Consider the following 20,640-nt stretch of genomic DNA (forward strand, 5'->3'; position numbering starts at 1 on the left):
ATCAGTTTTCATCTGCACTTGTGTATATGTATGGGAATGTACACAGTTCCAAGCAATTTTATCACATGTATAGATTCATGCAACCACTATCAACATGTGGTATTTTAAAATATTTGCTTTCATGCAAATCAGATTTTTATCAAATTGATAACAGGATTAGAAATAAAAGACAGCATATTTTTTTATCTCAGAAAATAGAACTTGGATATATTATTATACACAACACAGAAACTGAGCAGATACAATGAATACAAAGTAGAACTGCATTTTGGTTTAAAATAAATTAGAAAATCAGGGTGCCTGGGTGGCTTAGTCGTTAAGCGTCTACCTTTGGCTCAGGTCATGATCCCAGGGTCCTGGGATCCAGCCCCGCGTCGGGCTCCCTGCTCAGCGGGAAGCCTGCTTCTCCCTCTCCTACTCCCCGCTGCTTGTGTTCCTGCTCTCGCTATCTCTCTGTCAAATAAATAAATAAATCTTTTAAAAAAATTAAAAAATAAAATAAATTAGAAAATATATTCAAGTCAAAACTTCTTCAGATTTTTAAGTTGTATGCTTGAAGTTTACTAAAAAACAACACATTTGGGCTATATTGCCCAATTAAAACAAAGTTACTCAGTATTATTTCTTGGATGCTGTTGAAGATTTGGTACAAGAAACAATCATATGGAGAAAATTGGGGCAATTTTTTTACAGCCATTATTGAAGATGCTGCCTCTAATGCCAGCCAATATCCTTTGCATATTTTAAGAGGGATGTGTACACAATCATCTAGGGAACTAATGATATACTGATGATAAATCTCTTTTAGTATTTATCTCAACAGTTTTTGTTTGATTGAAGAACTAGACTATTTCTCCTTAGCATAAAATAAAAATCACTTACCATAACAAGTTTGTTTTTTTTTTCCATCCTGGCTGCCAAGAAGTTCAAATTGAATTAGTGCTCATTATAGTAAATATATTATCCTTGATTCTTAGATTTATCTTTGCCCGTCTTTATAAGGCTTCTGGCCTTTATACCTTTATTTTAAATATCTTGTGTACATTAGTGTATATATTACACTATGTCACAGCACACTTTTAGAAACAACGTATGGATTGAATGTGACCCTCCGAAATTCATATGTTAATACCCTAACCCCTGATGTGAAGGTAGTAGGAAGTAATTAGGTCATAGAGGTAGAAGTGTCATAATGGGATCTGTGCCTTTATAAGAGACAGGAGAGCTTGCTTCCTCTCTTTCTTTTCTTCTCTCTCTGTCAGATGAGGATACAATGAGAAGGAAGCTATGAGCAAAGCAGGAAGAATGTCCTCACCAGATATTCAATCTACTGGCACCTTGATCTTGGCTGGATTTCTCAGCTTCCAGAACTATGAGAAACAAATGTTGGTTGTTTAAGCCACCCAGTGTATGATATTTTGTTATAGCAGCCCAAGCGAAAACAATCTCATATAAATGCTACATATTTTCTTTGTATACTAGTTCATAATTTATATTATACATCTACAAATATACCTGATTTAATCCACACAAGTCACTTTACCAATGAGGAAACTGAAATTCATAAAGATTAAATGACAACTTAGTGAATGGAAGAACTGGAAATCTCATCAATCTGCAATATTTGCCTTCCGGGAGGGGCATAGTAAAATCTCATTTATTTATAATTACATTAATTTTAAAGTACACTATATTTCTTTTATAAGCAATGCACTATTTGCTTAATTTCTAAAAATGGCCCCAATTACTACTACTCTCATTTTTTTTATTCTGACCAAAAACCACATACTTATTGTGTACTTGGTCAACAAGTTGTGTTCCTTTGTGTGTATTAGATAGAGGTGTCTTTAATGGCATGCGATTTTTTTTTAGAGCTTATAACAGTGTTACAAAACATCTATTTCTAACTATATATTCTGGATATCTTTTTTTTTAAGATTTTGTCAGAGAGAGAGAGAGAGAGAGAGCGCGTGCACACGCATGCACATTCACAAGCGGGGGGCAGCAGGTAGAGGAAGAAGCTGGCTCCCCACTTGGCAAGGAGCCTGATGTGGGGCTCGATCCCAGGACCCTGGGATCATGACCTGAGCCGAAGGCAGACGCTTAACTGACTGAGCCACCCAGGCATCCCTAAGATATCTTTGTAACATTTTCATGTGATAATAGCTGTAATTACTATCTCTAAAAATAGCTGTTGCATATAGTTTTTTATTCTTATATACATGATATACTTTGATAATACACCCATTCATATACAACAGATTAACTGTTAAAAGTTGAAGAATCTGATTTTTATACTTACTGGCTGATAATTCTATTTTACTCTAAAACTGAATACTGCAGAGGTGCCTGGGTGGCTAGGTCAGTTAAGTGTCTGCCTTCGGCTCAGGTCATTATCTCAGGGTCCTGGGATCGAGCCCCACATCAGGGTCCCTGCTCAGCAGAGAGCCTGCTTCTCCCTCTCCCTCTGCTGTTCCCCCTGCTTGTGCTCTCTCTGTCAAATAAATAAATAAAATCTTAAAAAAAAAAACTGAATACTGTAAAAGGAGTGGGGTAAATATATGAACCTGCAAAACCCTTTAATAACATAATTAAATACTAAACCTAATTTATACCATTGAAATAAACATGTATTTTATTTTATTTATTTTATTTTTTTTTAAAGATTTTATTTATTTATTTGACAGAGAGAGACACAGCGAGAGAGGGAACACAAGCAGGGGGAGTGGGAGAGGGAGAAGCAGGCTTCCCGCTGAGCAGGGAGCCCGATGCGGGGCTCGATCCCAGGACCCTGGGATCATGACCTGAGCCAAAGGCAGACGCTTAACGACTGAGCCACCCAGGCGCCCAATAAACATGTATTTTAAATGCCAGGCATAAATAGTTCCCTGTTAAATATAACTGCTGCAAATACACATTGCTTACTTAGGCAATTTCAAAGCATGTCTGTATTATATTAATACACACTTATCTAACCAACTTATATTACAAAATATTATAGAATTATTGCTAAGTATATTTTAGTATTTGCAACCAGAACAATGAATTCTTTATTTTTTACATAAAAATAGTGTAGCATACTTATAATCACTAATATATATACATAGATCCATGCATATATTTGGTATCCTTTCCAATTACAATTGAAGTCAATGAAATAAATAATATTTATTTCACTTCATAAATACCGGCTTTGGCAAGCCCGATTATCACCTCATTTTGGAATATTTGTTTATTCATCAGTGAGCACGAATCCAATTTTCTTTATAGCATGTAAGATGGCATATTATATAAGCTCCCTAAGTGTGTATCTTTCCAATAACAGTACTAATTACATAATAAGCATTAATTTTATTTTTTGTAAACAGGCATTATTTGCTTAATTTTAATATGTATTAATTTGAATTGTGTATTAATCTTTTTCTGGTATATAAAAAGGCACAAATATTTAATTTTGTCTAATCATTTTCTTCTAGGCCCTACTAAATAACTTTGAACAAGTATATCTAATACCAATTATTTCCTGACCTCAAGCAGTAACATCTGCAAACAGAGAAAACTCAGTCTCCAATCACCAATTTATCTTTACAAATTATAAATACAGCATGGGAATTTAACGTGAAGCTCTTTAGTACTATAAGACCATTTAACTACATCAGCAATTTAAAATATGCACAGCTATATAAACAAAACTAATCACTGAAAGAAGGGAATACTACAGAGATGGCCAAATAAGGAGGAAAAAAGAACTCTTTCTTTTTAATATCACCTCTGAGAGAAATGTATAATGAAACAGGCTGAAGGTATGCAATTCTGAAATTTAATACTATTTCTCTTTATTTAAAATTATATTCCCCAAGGTATCCCCAACAAAGCTTTGCTGATTCCTTCTAAATTGAAATATAATTTTTCTCTGATCTTTGATTTAAAGGATGTCAAACTTGTTATAAAAAGAGTTACTTGGCAAAGTTCAAGGCAAAAGAGCTATTTTAAAATGTTGCTTATTATCAGAAGTCTGTTTGGATACTTCGAAAGAGAAATCCATAAGTGAAGTACCTTTGCTGGCTCTTTGGGAGAACAGAAAAAAGACCAGACATTTTAAATGAAAAATGTTCTTACCCAGTGATTCTTTCATCTCTATATGCAAGAGAGAGACTGGGATTCAAACAGTTCATCAGCAACAAAGCCTCACTCCGACCCATTTAGCAGCTATATCAGCCTGCTACCTGATGTTATATAAGAGTTTCCTTCCATTCAGAAGAGCTCCTACAATGGGTACTGTCAAAGCCGGTAAAACTGAAATCTGACCTACTTTTTTCAAAAGATTTCCATGGATTTTATGGCAAGTGTAATTCCTTTTACAATTGGAGCTCTCCTCCTTTCAAATAAACTGTGTTAACTGAAATATGCTAGCAACTGCTTTACTTTTTAAGGGTTAAAATATAAATCCATAAAATACATATATATTACTCAAATTTCTATCTCTAATAGTGAATGCCTTCTGGTGCTTTTTGCATACATTGGCTTTCGTATCTATTGTAAGCCCAGTATCATTCTGAATAAACCTACGTTAAAAAATTCTCCATTTGGAGTACATCATAATATATAAGTAAACTAATTAGTCTGACAGGAAAGTTTGATAAAACACAAATGTGAATTTTAAAACATATGTTACTTATAAGAAAAAGATTCCTTGTATTTATAAAGGTGTCATGCGGAGTTTTCAATCTTCCTTTTAAGAACAAAGCATTACATTCTTGAGAGGGAATAAGGTTAATTAATTAAAAAAGAAGCTATTAATACTTTTTAAAAAGAAATCTAATTTCTGGGTTCTTTCAAACTCCCAATTGTCACAAAATATAATGAGAAATGCATTTCAAGTAAATTCACAAATCAGCCACACAGCATTATCATTTACAGATATAAAATATTCTTATAATTCAAATTCAAATTCAAATTCCCTACAATTATTCTGAAAAAATCACTGAGAAGTTCACAGAGATTTAATTTCAAATGAAAGGATAAGAAAGCATACAGGCTTATGGAAATTATATGCACAAGATAGCATGGCACAACGAACACATTTTTCACATGACTTACAATAATAAATCATTTCTTTTTAAGACTACTAACTTCATTTTCCTTAAACAAGGTTTACAAGTATAGAAAATGGCCTGTATTTGCTATGCTTAATTTTCTACTTAACTATAAATTACACTGAATTAAGTGAAAATGAAGTGGTTATAAATATTTATAAATAAATGAAACAAAAAAATTAACTTCATAGCCTAAAGCACATCCACAGACTTTATACTGTATACCTCATAAGAACAGAGCAAACAGATATGATAAACACTATAATAATGGACTTTAGTTTCATCAAAATGATAATCTTATTAACTACACATTTATTACCCTAACTTCAAGGCTCCTTAGAGTACACAGGAAATAAATTACTCTGTGCCCATAAAAATCACAGCAATGAGACAAGAGATCAGTATGAGTGTTTCTTGTACTGTGCCAAAAATAAGGGAAAGTCCAGGAAAAAAGTACTCAAAACAGTTATTTCCTATGGTTAAAAAATGCATAATTTAAGAATAATTAAACAGAACAAGGATTAAAGAATACTTATGATAGACTTAAGCTCTAGTAATATACACAGAGGATAAGAATAAACATAGTAATGATCAATGCTCTCCAAATACATGCCATCAATCTTTGACTATAACTCTGTAGAGGCTTTTTTAGTATATATTGTTAAAATTAGTCATATAAAATATATCTTAAATGGTTCACTCTGGAAAGCTAATATTATAATAAGCCATGATGTTTAAAAAAATCCTATATAATAATGCAAAGTTATAAACATAAAGTACCAGAAGTTTATAAGTAAAGCTAATATCCTAGGATAAAAGGCACAGGAATGAAGGAACAGTAGATAAATTTATAACCAGTATTGGGGACTAGGAGCTATAAGCTAAAATTCATATTAAGACATCCACATCCTCAGATATGATATATAATGTTCCAGAAAAAGGAAAGAAGAATAAATGAGGCTGGCCTTACCATTAATGCTACAAATTATAACTGAAAAGTTGTAGCTTCAGTCTTTTTTCTACTTCTTTCTTTTACCATAAGTATGTTCATGACCTTATTTTCTATCTGGTTTACATGCACAAATAACTTTTTGAAGCACTGCCTATTATAAAAGGGCTATGTCTTTTGTGCATGACATCAATGGGGAAAATAAACAGTAAGAGCTATCCTAAATAAATAGAACTAAATTCCTAGGAGATTTTAAAGGTAAATGTTAAAGTATGTGTTTTTGGCTCAGAAAATATAAGTCTAAGGAAAATCCAGGATAAGGCTAATTAAACTGAATATACTCAAGCTTTTCCTGTATTCTATTTACATAAATGTGGAGAGGAGAAGTAGAAAATTTTGTAATATACCCATACCCAAGTTCTTGCTTTCTCTCTATCTGGCAGAGCAGTGTATTATAGAAGGTCGTGAGGATGACAGTGTGACATTATGACAAATAGGAATGGAGTCAATGCAAATGCAGTGGGCCAATGTAGCTTTTGAGAAGATGAAGGTTTTTATGAATGGATATACTGAATTGCAAGTAATTAAAAATTTATTTGGACAGGCTTAGATACTTTAAAAAACTGTGTTCATAAGCATTCTCATTCAGAGACAGAACTTCAGTAAAATCTAACTGAAAAGATAATATGTATTTTTTCTAAAACTAAAAGCCCCAATTTCTTAGAAATTGACTTACTTTCCTCCAAAAGTATTATTTGTGATAGCAGAGGAAAAGAATTCATTTCCTTAACTTCCTAGTTAAGAATGCTATGACCCAAATTTCTACTGGTTCTGCTGAGTAAGCAGAACTAAGTCATTTTGGCCCATGTTAGTGTCTTAGTCTAAAAAAGACAGTGCTAACACTAAAAGTGAAATTGGTCTCAAAACCGTAATTCTTAAAAAAAAAGTTTTTAAGTGTATCATTGATATTTCAACACTTACGGCTATCGTAACATATGTTTCCTAGAGCCCTGCCCGTTTGAAGTAGCACTTCCTGGTCTTTGCTAGTTAGCAGCTGCACCAGTGGTGAAATCAATCCAGCATCCACACATGGAATACGCATAAATTCTGAAAATAAGAGACATAGGTAATTAAAAATCTAAAAATTCACAATTTACATAATCATGTCTTTTAATAAAATACCTACCTACTATTAAAAGGTTTAAGATGGCTTACCATTTGAAGAGTACATTCTGTTCAAAAGTACCATTATAACTCTACTAAATACTTAGTGAAATAAGTACACAAAATAAGTGGGGTCATATTTTTCTTTGTTGACAGTCTCTGTCATAAACCCAAAAGATTTTTAATTAACTTTCATTATACCTAATTGATCACTATCTTCTCATAGTAATGAATGTGCTTGGGAAGCAATATATGATGACGGAAACACTGGCAATGTTCTTTCCATGAGCGTGATAACTAAAGTACTACAGTTATAAACTAAGCCATCAAATTGTGCAAATTTTCACATGTTCTCGCTCTCTTTTTTCACTATATGTTCTCTAAAAAGACGAAATATTTTTTAAAGGTTCAAGTGTATCATTACAAATAATAGGTCCTGGGGCGCCTGGGTGGCTCAGTTGTTAAGCGTCTGCCTTCGGCTCAGGTCATGATCCCAGGGTTCTGGGATCGAGCCCCGCATCGGGCTCCCAGCTCCGCAGGAAGCCTGCTTCTCCCTCTCCCATTCAGAGTGATAGTCACAGTGTTCCCTCTCTCACTGTGTCTCTCTCTGTCACATAAATAAAAAAAAAAATCTTTAAAAAAACCAAAAAACAAATTATAGGTCCTTTTCAGTGGCTAAGACCTAGTAAAATAATCTATTCCTTAATTCCTACTCTTTATTTTTATGGATCACTCACATCTGCTGTTATACCCACACATTCATAGGTCTCAAGTACCAAATGTTAAGTTTTCTTATACTTCCAACTCATTTTTCATTAGTTCTATAGTAAATCTTTCTCAAATTTATTGTCCCCCAATGATATCATAGTCATGATGACTAGACATAAACTTTTTTACAGTGTCTCATGATGGACTACTATAAAATTAAAGGATAATAATGATATCCAATTAATGCAAGTTCTCCAAATAATATGAGAACTATCATTTTGGACATCATGACTTACTATAGGATGTACTAGTCAAGGAACTTAGTCAACACAGACCTAATTCCTCAACCTATAACCCATCCTACTAAATAAAAAAATCATTGTCTATTCACTATTACTTTCAAGGCGGTCAACTCCTTAGTTTGTTCCACCAGTACCATCATAAGAAATCTTCCCTCTCTTTTTTTCCTCATTTTCAAATTCCTAGAGCACATCATATAGGGCCGTTATGTGAGCTGTTACCACTGAAACAACTTCTTTTCCCCATGACATAGCTATGAATCACAGAGGTATTCCTCTATACCTAAACAAAGGATTGCATTCCTATTACATCTCTTACTTACTTACCATTGTATTATTGAAAACTCTCTGTAATTTAAACTTCCAAGATTTAAGAAGTACTTCTTACTTCTAAAGTTAATCTTCAAGTCTACTGTTGATGTTTGTTTGTTTGTTTGTTTTAACTCCCTATTGGGAGTTTTCCCTATTGGGAAAACGATTTATGCTATACATACTTTCAAGAATTCAATGACCATCTTCTATAGAGGATGACACATCAATCTACTTGTCTACTTCTTAAGTTAATGATCACTTTAGGATCTTTATATATTTCAAATCTTAAAATAACATGTCACCAACTCAAATTAATCAATTTAAAGATAGATATTCATTATCTTTCCTACCTTTCCCTATGCCTAGTTTCCAACAGTGAAGTAACTACTAAAATAAGAAATTTAGGAATAGTCTGATTTGCACTCTTATTTCATAAATGGAACCTGTTGTTATATTTTATTGTTTTGCTTGTTTGGTTTGTTGTTGCTATTCTTCAGGTGATGGCAACACTGATGAGCTACTATTTTTCTTTGCTTTGATGCTCTAATGGTCTATATGATACCAACATATCTTTCAAAATTCTGATGGTACAATCAATAGTTCCAGTTATTCTTGAAATGATAGAGAATAAATAATTACAGAAAAACTGCAGAATCAAATAAAACTGTTCTGAACTGTTTTTTTATACAAAAGCATACAAACACCATATTATAGGTCAATTGTGCCTCAATTTTTTTAAAAAAGCACATAAAAATAAAATAAAACTAATATATTCCTCAGCTTTCAATGTAAAGGCAATACTGCCAGTCCCTGGAAAAAGTAAACTCCCTTCTAAAACCTTCTGCTTTTCAGTTTGCTTTTTAACTGAGGAGTGCAGCCCTCTTTAGTTTTTCTTTTTTTTTTAAAGATTTTATTTATTTATTTGACAGAGAAAGACACAGCAAGAGAGGGAACACAAGCAGGGGGAGTGGGAGAGGGAGAAGCAGGCTTCTTGTAGGCTCGATCCCAGGACCCTGGGATCATGACCTGAGCCGAAGGCAGACGCTTAACGACTGAGCCACCCAGGCGCCCTTTAGCTAGTTTTAAAGACATGAAGTTACCTACTTTACATGGATAGATATAAAAACATACCAGGAACTTATAAGGAATATGTTTAAAATATATTTCATTAGGACGCCTGGGTGGCTCAGTTGGTTGGGCGACTGCCTTCGGCTCAGGTCATGATCCCAGGGTCCTGGGATCGAGTCCCAGATCGGGCTCCCTGCTCTGCGGGGAGCCTGCTTCTCCCTCTCCCACTCCCCCTGCTTGTGTTCCTGCTCTTGCTGTGTCTCTCTCTGTCAAATAAATGAGTAAAATCTTTGAAAAATAAATAAATAAAATAAAATATATTTCATTATATATTATTTATTTATATATATTATATATATAATGTTATAGAAGCTACAGAATGAATGGCTGTGACAGTCATCCTTGTTCAAAGGGATTCCCACTACCCACATCCCTAGTTCATACTACATAAGCCTGTTACCTGATCATAGCTGGTCAGACTCTGACTCGAGTCCAGACTATATACAGGGTGGCCAATAGCCTATCAGATGTTCTAGTTCAAAAAATCTGCTAAACAGGACAACAGCAATGAACTTAAAAAAAAAAAAAAATCAGATCCTCTCTTGGTAATTTGAACTCCGGAGAACCGAAAAGTTCCTGGGGAATGAGGGAAGGACTGTCAGGCTAAGGCTCAAAGTAAGATACATACAGAATGATAGTGAGTGAAGAAACCAAAGTCAGTGGAAGCCATTATGCAACAGAAGGCAGAAACCACTAAGTACTTGTATGCTTCTATGTGTGTCTATACAAGATAAAATTCATTTTGTTTTTTGCATAATGTGTGGACTTCAATATAGAAATTCAATATAGAGGTTCAAGGAATAGGCATTGCTCTATCTCAATATCAACCCAAATTCATTAACATCAAGTTGATTTCTACTGAAGAGTATTTTTTTTCCTTTGTAGTGAAACACTCAATAAATGCTTGATAGAATATTTCTATTTCTTTCTGAATCCAGTATTCCTTTCTTTTTTGCTTTTACTTTCCCAAACCTACTAGAATTATATACTCATTCAGCATCATCATGAAGTACAGCACTGTGATGAAAATCATAAAATAGTTTTCTTTACAAAATCTACTTTTTATAATCTGCTTATCAAATATTAAAAGTCTTACATATACATACTTTCCCCATTTTCAGCTGCCTGAAGGACCCAAATCTATTTTATTAAAACTTTTTTAACTCTATAAGCCAAATAAAAACATTGAGTGTTAGACTAACACTCATGTTAGACTAAATAGTAATGTATATTCAGAGTTTGAATTTTCTCTAATTTTCTCTAATAAGCTTCCTATTATTATTAACTCTTAACTTTTTATGGTTTTTTTTGGAAGAACAAGGACAACTATGAGGCATGAATACATAAGAACCAGTGACTTTTATACATAGGTTGCTGAATTGACATTTTTCATTTATACTGTATTGCCTTTTGTTAAAAAATAAAAGTCAATACTGGTAACTGTAACTAATTCTTACAAAATGACTGAGGTTAAGCTTCCAACACTGCAGTATCAAGGTATACTTAAAGCTAGCTACCTGACAACCTGGTGAATTTCTCTGGTTGGGGGGGGGTAGTATCAATTTTATTCAACAACTTTTCTAGAGCATACATATATTTAATACTAAAATAAACATATCTTTGTTATGGAATAGAGGACAAAATTAAAGCAAATAAATTTACAAGACAAAGCAGGAGACTTCCCTGTTTCTAGTGGTGGCCTCTCTAGTTCATCCTGGGTGTACACTTAAACTCTTTTGTTCAGAGCATTCTGGGGGAAAAGTTTTATAAACACTTACAATCTGATAAAGCACAGACTGGGGGGAAAAGGCATAATATTGATCCAAATTACTGATTCTGTATTACTTTAGACTGCAATTTGGTTCTCAAGCTTTATAGGCATGAGAATCACCTGGAAGACTTGTTAAAACAGACGGCAAGCAGGCCCCAGTCCTAGAGCTCCTGATTCAGTAGGTCTAAGTGGGAGGATCCAAGAATTTGTATCCTAATCAGTTTTTAGTGAATCTGATGCTGATGGTCCAAGGCAGGCAACTATTGTTTTGGAGGACTAGATGAAGAGATACAAAGTAGTTCACCTTTTGTTTGCTTTTTACACATTTTAACTTCATTTATCAGCGTAATCTTTCAGGTCATATGCTGCTAACCCTGCATTCAGACCACTAGTACACTTTGCACTTCTATCATAAAATCTCATTTACTGAAGAGAAGTAAAGCAGAAGAGACAAAGCGAAGCATAAATTCCAACTATTATCACCTAAGTGTTTGAATCGCAGCTGTACCACCTACTAGCTGTAAAGATAGCCAAGATATTTAACCTGTTTTCTCATGTGCATAAAATAAAACTATAATTATTATATATTATAAAATATATTATATAATAATTATTATAAAATAATCCTATAATTTATGCTCATAGCTATGCTCCCACATTAAACCTGCCCATGAAACTTCTTGCTAATCCTCTGGATTTTGAACATTAGTACAGTCAGGTATGTTAATTTTTAGAGGGTTTTCTGGATGTGCAAGTGTAAACGTAATTATATTTTTAGATTAACCTGAATCTAAGAAGTATATGCTAATATTTCTCCCCTGTAGTTACATAAAATGTGCAGCAGAGTGAAGATGAACAAATCAACTTCCAATCTCTTTTTAACTCTGGTTCATATAATCTTTTTTTCATTGTCAAGTTCCTAACAAGAAGACAAGCCCAATCAATGTACTCTGTTGGATCATGCTATATTTCTGAAGATATTGTTTTTAAAAGAAGATTCTAATTCACTTTCTCAGCCAATCACTTACAAAAACAATGTGGTGATTAAGCAAGAAATAAGTATTTAAATGTATTCTATTTATTTTAATCAGTAGAGGTTAGTGATATGCCATAACAAGCCTCTGATTAGAAGCATAAATTCTAAAAATTCTATTATGTCTTTACAACATAGCTGTCATCCATTAGAGTGTTACTAGCAGCAACCTATAGCAGGAGAATTATCACAAAACTGTGACAAAGTATTGTAAGGACTGATATTATTAAGTAAGATCATAGAGGAATGAAAATTCATTTCACAAAAATTTACTATCCGAAATTTCTGAATCTATGTTATAATTAGTATGTAGACTCATTCTAAAAAGGTTTTAAGAAAAAAAATTGATTTCTAGAAATGTATACTGTAATTCCCATGAAGTTAAAAAATGAACCACCTAGGGGCACCTGGGTGGCTCAGTTGGTTAAGTGACTGCCTTCGGCTCAGGTCATGATCCTGGAGTTCCAGGATCGAGTCCTGCATCAGGCTTCCTGCTCAGCGGGGAGTCTGCTTCTCCTTCTGACCCTCTTCCCTCTCATGCTCTCTCTCATTCTCTCTAAAATAAATAAATAAAATCTTTAAAAAAAAAAAAATGAACAACCTGATCTTAAAAATCAAGCTGTATTGCATCTAAGAATAGATTCAGGTAATGGTTGGTCTAGGTTAACAAATACCGTCTAGAGGGGTTCCATTCTCAAACTAGATCTGCTTCAGGAGTTCTTTGTTATTCCAAGATAATCACTGTCTATTCAGAGCAGTTCAAATCTGCTTGAAGCACACTAAATACTCCCCTACCACTAGGAATCTGAACAGTTATGACCAGCTTGAATCCAAAGCACAGCATAATGATTATATAATTACAGTAGCTTACACATGACATACAAACAATAAGTGGCCAATTTTCATTTAACAACCAAAAAATGATTTACCAATACAGAACCTCATTGGAATCTGAAAGACATTTTGAGAACCTCTAAACAAATGAAAAAATTCCATTGCAATTTTTTTTTTTTTTTTTTTTTTTTTTGGTAACACACATGAACAAATTGTCTTACTGGGCCAAAAAGAACACATACTGGTACTTTACAATGCCACCTGCCATACTGATTACACAAATGAAGCCAGAATTTTAAAAATTTCTTCTCTTTATAATATATGCAAATTGCTAAAATAAAAGTCCTAAAAATAATACCAAATTTCGAAAATCGAGGCATGCTAAAGATATTACATTAAGTATGGCCTTCCCTTATGCTTAAAAACTGCTTTAAGAAGTCAGTGTTTTTCTCAAACTGAATTAAAATCACGTGCAGGGGCTCCTGGGTGGCTCAGCTGGTTGGGCGACTGCCTTCGGCTCAGGTCATGATCCTGGAGTCCCGGGATCGAGTCCCGCATCGGGCTCCCTGCTTGGCAGGGAGTTTGCTTCTCCCTCTGACCCTCCCCGCTCTCATGTGCTTGCTCTCTCTCTCTCATTCTCTCTCTTTCAAATAAGTAAATAAAATCTTAAAAAAAAAAAAAAAACCCGTGCAAATATTTCTGGTAAAATACAGTTCTTCCAAAGAATCTCTCATTAGATAGAAACCATCTCTAATAGGACGGATTAGCTATTACATAATCTAAATTTTGCTGTCATTGCTGTTTTTCCATAGTATTCTTACATGGAGACTTAAGAAATAAATGTGTCCCACGTAGGTGAGTGCAGGAAACAGAACATAAATTCCAGCTGCACTGCTGCAGTCAGGTGCCAGGTGCCAATGTTAGGAGAATAGGTCAGACCCCCCACCTCCCTGAAAAGAAGGGGAAGTTTATCTGGGTATAATACAAACCAACATACACACTGGAAAAGGTGAGCTCTCCCGTGACAATTAAGATGAATGACTCAGTGGCAAGCTCAAGAATCCTATTACCAAAGACATCCATGACACAGGTGTGGCTTTCCTTTAACTCTACTCTGAAGGAATGGAAATGTGAATAGAATGACTATAACTATAGTCATTTTCAACAATTACATGGTAAAAAGTCAAAGAAAAGAGAAATAAAAAGAAATGGACAATGTCTAATCTACAAAATTAAAACATAAATTAATAAAACATACTGACAAGTGAGGTGTAAAACTGAAGATGTTCCCAGCAGAAAAGTTCTTGAGGAAAGCCTCACCATTTTTGGCTACTTCTGCTATGATGTTAGCTACTTTGGCTGTGCAGGAAGACTGTGGAATCAACAGACTTGCAAACAGCTGAAGTATTGCACTTCCTTGGATTTTTTCACTCGTTTCCATATCTGAAAGAGATACATACAAAGAACTTAAATGAAAATCTTCAACACTAATACGACTTTATCTATATACATTTATATAAATATATATTTATAATCTTCAGTTAAAAACAAGCTGCTTTTACCTTGAGTTTTTATTTGCACAAAACACTTTCTAATACAATGTTTTGTCTATCGAAAGTCAGATTATAAAGGAATCTTTTCTGAATATACCATTTGTACACCATATTTACTCTTCAATGTTAGTTCTAATCTGGTCTATTCAGACTAGGAATGCTTTTTTTCTACTTCCCTTCTGAATTCTTAATGGCAATATCATTATATATGTAATTTCTATGGTTTGCTACAATGCTATAGTAATTTTTAATGACAGTTAAGTGAGCAAAAAACTCACCTTATGTCATGTCATATGGAATCATACAGAGGAGACTATATAGTTCCCATGACTACTATGTTTTTCATATAACCCATTCAAATGACCACTAATGAAGAAGAGAAATAGTAAACAGCAATAAGGCCATGGTGTTCAGAACTCTATTTGTTGATATAGAAATATGAGTCCCCTACTTCTTTCTTTCTCTTCTTTGTTAAAATACAAATAACTTTTCTATGAAACCAAGCCACTCATGTACCTGTTATTGAAAGCATGACCTATTAAAAGACAGTAAGAACACTGGAATGATGATGGAAGTAAAGAAAAACTCAAGGAAATAAAACTTAAAATTACTATTTGATTCTAAACAATGAAGAGGAATGGCATGTATTTAGAGACTTATAAAGCTCATTAAAACATCCAATTTAAATTCAGTCCCCTATATCCTTTACATCCTTTGGATATACATACAAATTAAGAGGGAACTCTAAAGACTGCTTGTTAAGTAAATGGCAGCTGTTGTGATCAACACAGAATAGGAAAATCATTTTTAATAATTTGAGAGTCTACCCCCCCAATAATGTATTTCTTTATAGTAAGTACTGATTGTTTAGTATAGTGTTTTTCAAATTGTGGGTCCCAATCCATTAGGAACTCTGGCTTGGTGAACAAGAACCAGTAATTTCTAAAAATTTTTCCCATAATAAGGTAAAACAGTGCAACTTTGGTTTGAACTACATGTATGCACATGTACTACTCCATGTAAAATGTATTTCTAATTATAGGGTCTGGTCAAAAAAGTTAAAAACCACTGTTCTGTGCACCCCTTGACTATGCAGGATCCTGAGCTAAAGAACCTTTAACACTCTCTTAACATTATCAAAAGAAGTTGGAACTGTGAAATGGTTCTGAAGAAATAGAAAGCTATATGGAAAATTATACTTCCATGGATTTATTACCTTAAAACAAGTTATTTGCAACTGGTTATCTGTGTGCTCACCTAAGACATTAGTACTATAGATGAAGTAACCAAGATTATCCCATGTTGAAACTCCACCTATGCACTTCCTGTTGCTATCATAAGCCTAGTACATTTTCATACAGCAAATATTATTTTAGTTTCTTATATTTATGTAGTAAAATAAAAAGGAAATTTTGGAGATACTTTAAAATAACGCTATTTATTAAGTGAAGAAACAGAGCCCAGAAAAATGAAGTAAACTTGTCTAAAGTCACTAATCATAGAGAATAAATAGCTACTTCAGATTCTATGACACTAACAAATCGACATGTGTTTTACCTGGCATCCACTGGTTTTTGGTTTTGTTTTTTTAGAACAGAAAACCTAAGCATGAATAGAGAAACCTACCCTTCTGTGTGCAGTTTCTATGTTTCTCATAATTCAGATTATTACAAACATAAACTACCCATGATGGGACTTAAACATAGAAGCTGTCCTTTCAGCAAGGACAATTTTATATATGTATAAAATATAATGTGATGTTTTGCTTTTATTTTGTTTCTTGGACTAAAAAATAAGTTTTTAAGGTACCACCTGAAAATCGGACACCAAATTTCCATTACTTGATTTTTTTTCCCCCAAGAAGCCAAAAAGAACTGAACTCAATTTGCCATATTAAAATCCTTCCTTTTCTGACCATTGCTACCAGAAGATGTATAACCCCAGAATGCTGGGGCAGACTGCCCCAGGGGTCTTGTCCCACCATCTGCTGATGCTGGGATGACAGCAAGAGTCTGGCATAAGGCATGAATCACGATTAGATGTGAAGCTGAGGCATTTGTGTGTGTGGAGGCGAGCAGTTAAGTGCAAATCACCCATGCATGTCTCATCTTAACCATAACTGAAAGAATGACTTAACATCAGAGCTAAACACTAGGGGCAAGGGGGGAAAAGAAAACAAAAACAATACCAACGCCTTACATTCTGATGAGTCTTGCCACAGTTTACAATCCAAGAAATTGGGAAAATAGCTATACTAAAATGAATGAAGATTTGGGAACAGTATTTTTTTAATGCTATTGGCAGAGAAATAAAAGGGAAAAACAATTTTTTTTTCCATATAAACGTGGTATACAATTTAGAAAAATCTAACAGGAATTCTATTAACCAGCTAGCATATGGATTTCTTTGTAAGTTTCAAATTTAAATTAAACAGCTGAGAATTATCTTATTTCCTTTGGCATAGAAACATAACCAAATACTGCTTATCACTAAAATGCCACTGTACAATAAATAATTACAAAGTTTCAGTCTCATTTCATATATACTTTCTGCACTGGCATTCTATTGCATCTCAAAAGGTGTATTTATCTGTGACTAAAAGATGTTCTCAGATATCTGTGAGCACTCTTGAAATAATTTTAAATGAACATTAAGAAGTAGTCAGTGGTTAGTGTTTGCAATTTAAATGACTGACTACTTGTAAAGAAATCATGCACTGTGATCAGTTTTTTTTTTTAAAGGTAGACTTTTCATTATCTTTAGCCAGACTACTATTGACATTTTAACTACGCTCTTTTATTTATTTTTTATTTATTTTTAATTTTTTTTAAAGATTTTATTTATTTATTTGAGAAAGAGAGAGTGAGAGAGAGCATGAGAGGGGAGAGGGTCAGAGGGAGAAGCAGACTCCCCACTGAGCAGGGAGCCCGATGTGGGACTCGATCCTGGGACTCCAGGATCACGACCTGAGCTGAAGGCAGTTGCCTAACCAACCGAGCCACCCAGGCGCCCTTAACTACGCTCTTTTAAATGTTTGTAGGAATCAATTCAACATCTTTCTCCCCCTTCACATTTAGGTGCGGTCATAAAAATGTTTGAGTATGTCTACAAATTAAAGACAGCTGGCAGACCTTGAATTTTGAATGACCCATATATGAAGGACAATTGCTACTCTACAGTAATATCTGTGGGAGTGACTGCAGGAGTCCTATCCATCACAGTGGCCTTGCAGCTCTACAAGCACTCATTCTGTCCCTGCAGTCCTATGTCCACACTCCACCTGACCTCTTGATGGCAAGGAGGCAACTTAGTTATGAAACTGCCAGTGAAAGAAAGAACAAGAAAAGTGGGCGATCGGGTCAGAGAAACTTGAAAGAAGAGTAAATCAAGAAGCCAGGATACAATGCCATACAATGCCATCTAGGAGAAGTTAAAGCACTACTCATAGAATTTCTCAAGGCCAATAAATAACCCAGTGGAAGAGAGCAAGTGGAATGAGAAGGAACCCATAATTCCTTCTAGAAAGACTAAAGTTCCCAACAAAGCTGCTAAGTAAATACGTTAAAATAACTGGCTTTACAGTTAAACACCAAGGGGAGGTTTTCAGGTATGCTACTAAGATAAGCTGAATTTATGATGTTATGTCAGCAGGTAGGCTACATGAGAATAAATTAATGGAAAACATCTGATAACCATTTTATAGTAAACTCCAAGTTAGAAAAACAAAAATAATGACTGCTATTACTATAACTCTATTAGATTAAAAATGTATTTAGATTAGATTGATAGTATTGTTTTAGAGTAATAAAAAGTGTTTAGAGCTATAGGAACAATAAACATACATTATATGTCCAAGGGATCCTTATGACAGACTATGTAGAAAAGACTCACATTTTGGATTGACTGCAAGGACCAGGAATATGACTCATGGCTCAAAGGGCCAAGTGTCTCCTTCCCTAGGGAACTATGTATTACCGCTCAAGGGTGGATTTTTAGAATATGGTGTAACAAAAGACCTGACCCTACGCCTAGGTGATCTAACCCAAATGCAGGGCATCATTTCATCAAATGTGGGCATAGTACCACAGAGACAAGTCCCAAATCCTCTCTTCTTTTATCCAACTGAAAACAAAGAATTTGCACTTGGCTATGCCATAAATACCTCAAATTTAATATTCCCCAAATCAAATTTACCTTTTTTCCCTCAAATTCATTCTAGTCTCTCAGTGAATGACAGGGAATCCATCTAAGCCAGAGGCCCTAGAATGATCATAAACATGTCACTTTTAGTAGTGCCTTTCTACTACCCACATTAAATCAGAGCACAGGTTCCATAGATTCCATCTCACTAGCTTCTTTTGTATCCATCCTTTCTACATCCATGTCACTTTAAGTTCTCAGTTATGACCCTTATTAAATCCAGTAGCCTCCTCAAGAGTCTCCCTAAATCCAACTCCCATCCCCCATCTGCCATCTACACTGGTAACAAACTTTTGGAAATGAATTTCATGTCACTCCTCTACTCAAATCTTTAAATGATCCACCATAACATTTAATGAAATAGTCAAGCACATCTGTCATATTTCCCAACCTATCTCCTGGTACTCCCCCACTGACATCCTATACTCTAGCCACACTAAATTACTTGTAATAATACAAATTAATCTAATATTATACCACCCTACTGCACATGTTTCCTCTCTGAAAGGCCACCACTCCCTACTTTAGGTAATTCCTGCTCAGAGTCTGTGTCCTCACTTAAAGATAGTTAATTAAAAGCCATTCAATCTTTCTAATGATATCTGACCAATATAACCACCACCTTAAATTTATATTGAGAGCATTTTAAAAAAATTTCAAACATATTATCTCATTATTTATCTATTTATTTTGAATCTCATCATTTTAAAAAGGTCATGTTAGACAGCATCATAGGTCATGTTTTCTTCACATTACAAATAAGGCCACATGATAAGATCATATTGGAAAAGGAAAAAGAATCCAGTTTTTCTGGTTCCTACAGTCTAGTGCTCTTCCTACCACACCTTATTTAAAGATATGTGGTGATGACAATACCTTGACTAGATTCACCATGGTATTTTGTGAGAAATATTTTTATTTGACATATTTTGCAGGAGTAAGAACTGAAGTAATACAACTGAGTGATAAGGGGATGTATAGTATTTTGAGATAGATAAGTTGAGGCAGTGATTGAAGGAAAGAAAGGGAACTAAGTATAGAGAAAGTGAAGCAGGTTTAAAATAGATTTAAAACATGTAAAAAGAATATGCTGGGTATAAGAAGATTAAAGTAAGGGCTGACAAAAAATGAATGTTTCTAAAAGAAAATGGAAGTATATGAAGTAGGGAATGGGAAATGAATAAAATGGCATTTCTTTCACTGGTGAGAATCTTTCTTCTCCAACAAGGATTTTAAGCAAAGAAAAGGAACATGAGATGCAGGAAAGAAAATGTAAGCAGTCATGAAAAGAAAGAGGGCAGAACAAAGACCCATTTACACAATGACTCACCATCAGAAACAGGTCTTCCTAAAAGAGTAAGTTGTGACAGTCATTTTATAAAATTACAATAAATGATTTTGATAGTCTTGCAGTCATTTCAATTCCAGGGATAACGAAAGCTGTGGGAGTGGGAGAAGTTATGTGTTTGGAAAGCACTGTAAGAGTAAGTAGGGAAATCTACTAGTTTGACTACTTTCTTTACAATTACAACTAACTAGGTCATAAAATAGTTGTTAAAAAATTGAGAGTTCTGTGGTTAAAAAATAAAAGAT

At 34.1% G+C, this 20,640-nt stretch overlaps 1 protein-coding gene across 1 annotated transcript in view; it reads right to left on the reverse strand.

Moving 5' to 3' along the window:
• The window catches only part of RAP1GDS1 (Rap1 GTPase-GDP dissociation stimulator 1), a 132,625-nt gene that overhangs the window by 78,254 nt on the left and 33,731 nt on the right, over positions 1-20,640 (reverse strand). Inside the window, exons 3-4 of the mRNA XM_021680405.1 lie at positions 14,615-14,737; positions 7,027-7,152 (exon numbers count right to left, since the gene is read on the reverse strand). Coding sequence (XP_021536080.1) covers positions 7,027-7,152; positions 14,615-14,737 — 249 coding nt within the window. The remainder of the gene's footprint in view (positions 1-7,026; positions 7,153-14,614; positions 14,738-20,640) is intronic.

Source organism: Neomonachus schauinslandi, chromosome 2 (genome assembly GCF_002201575.2).
Source record: "Neomonachus schauinslandi chromosome 2, ASM220157v2, whole genome shotgun sequence".
Classification (NCBI taxonomy): Eukaryota; Metazoa; Chordata; class Mammalia; order Carnivora; family Phocidae; genus Neomonachus; species Neomonachus schauinslandi.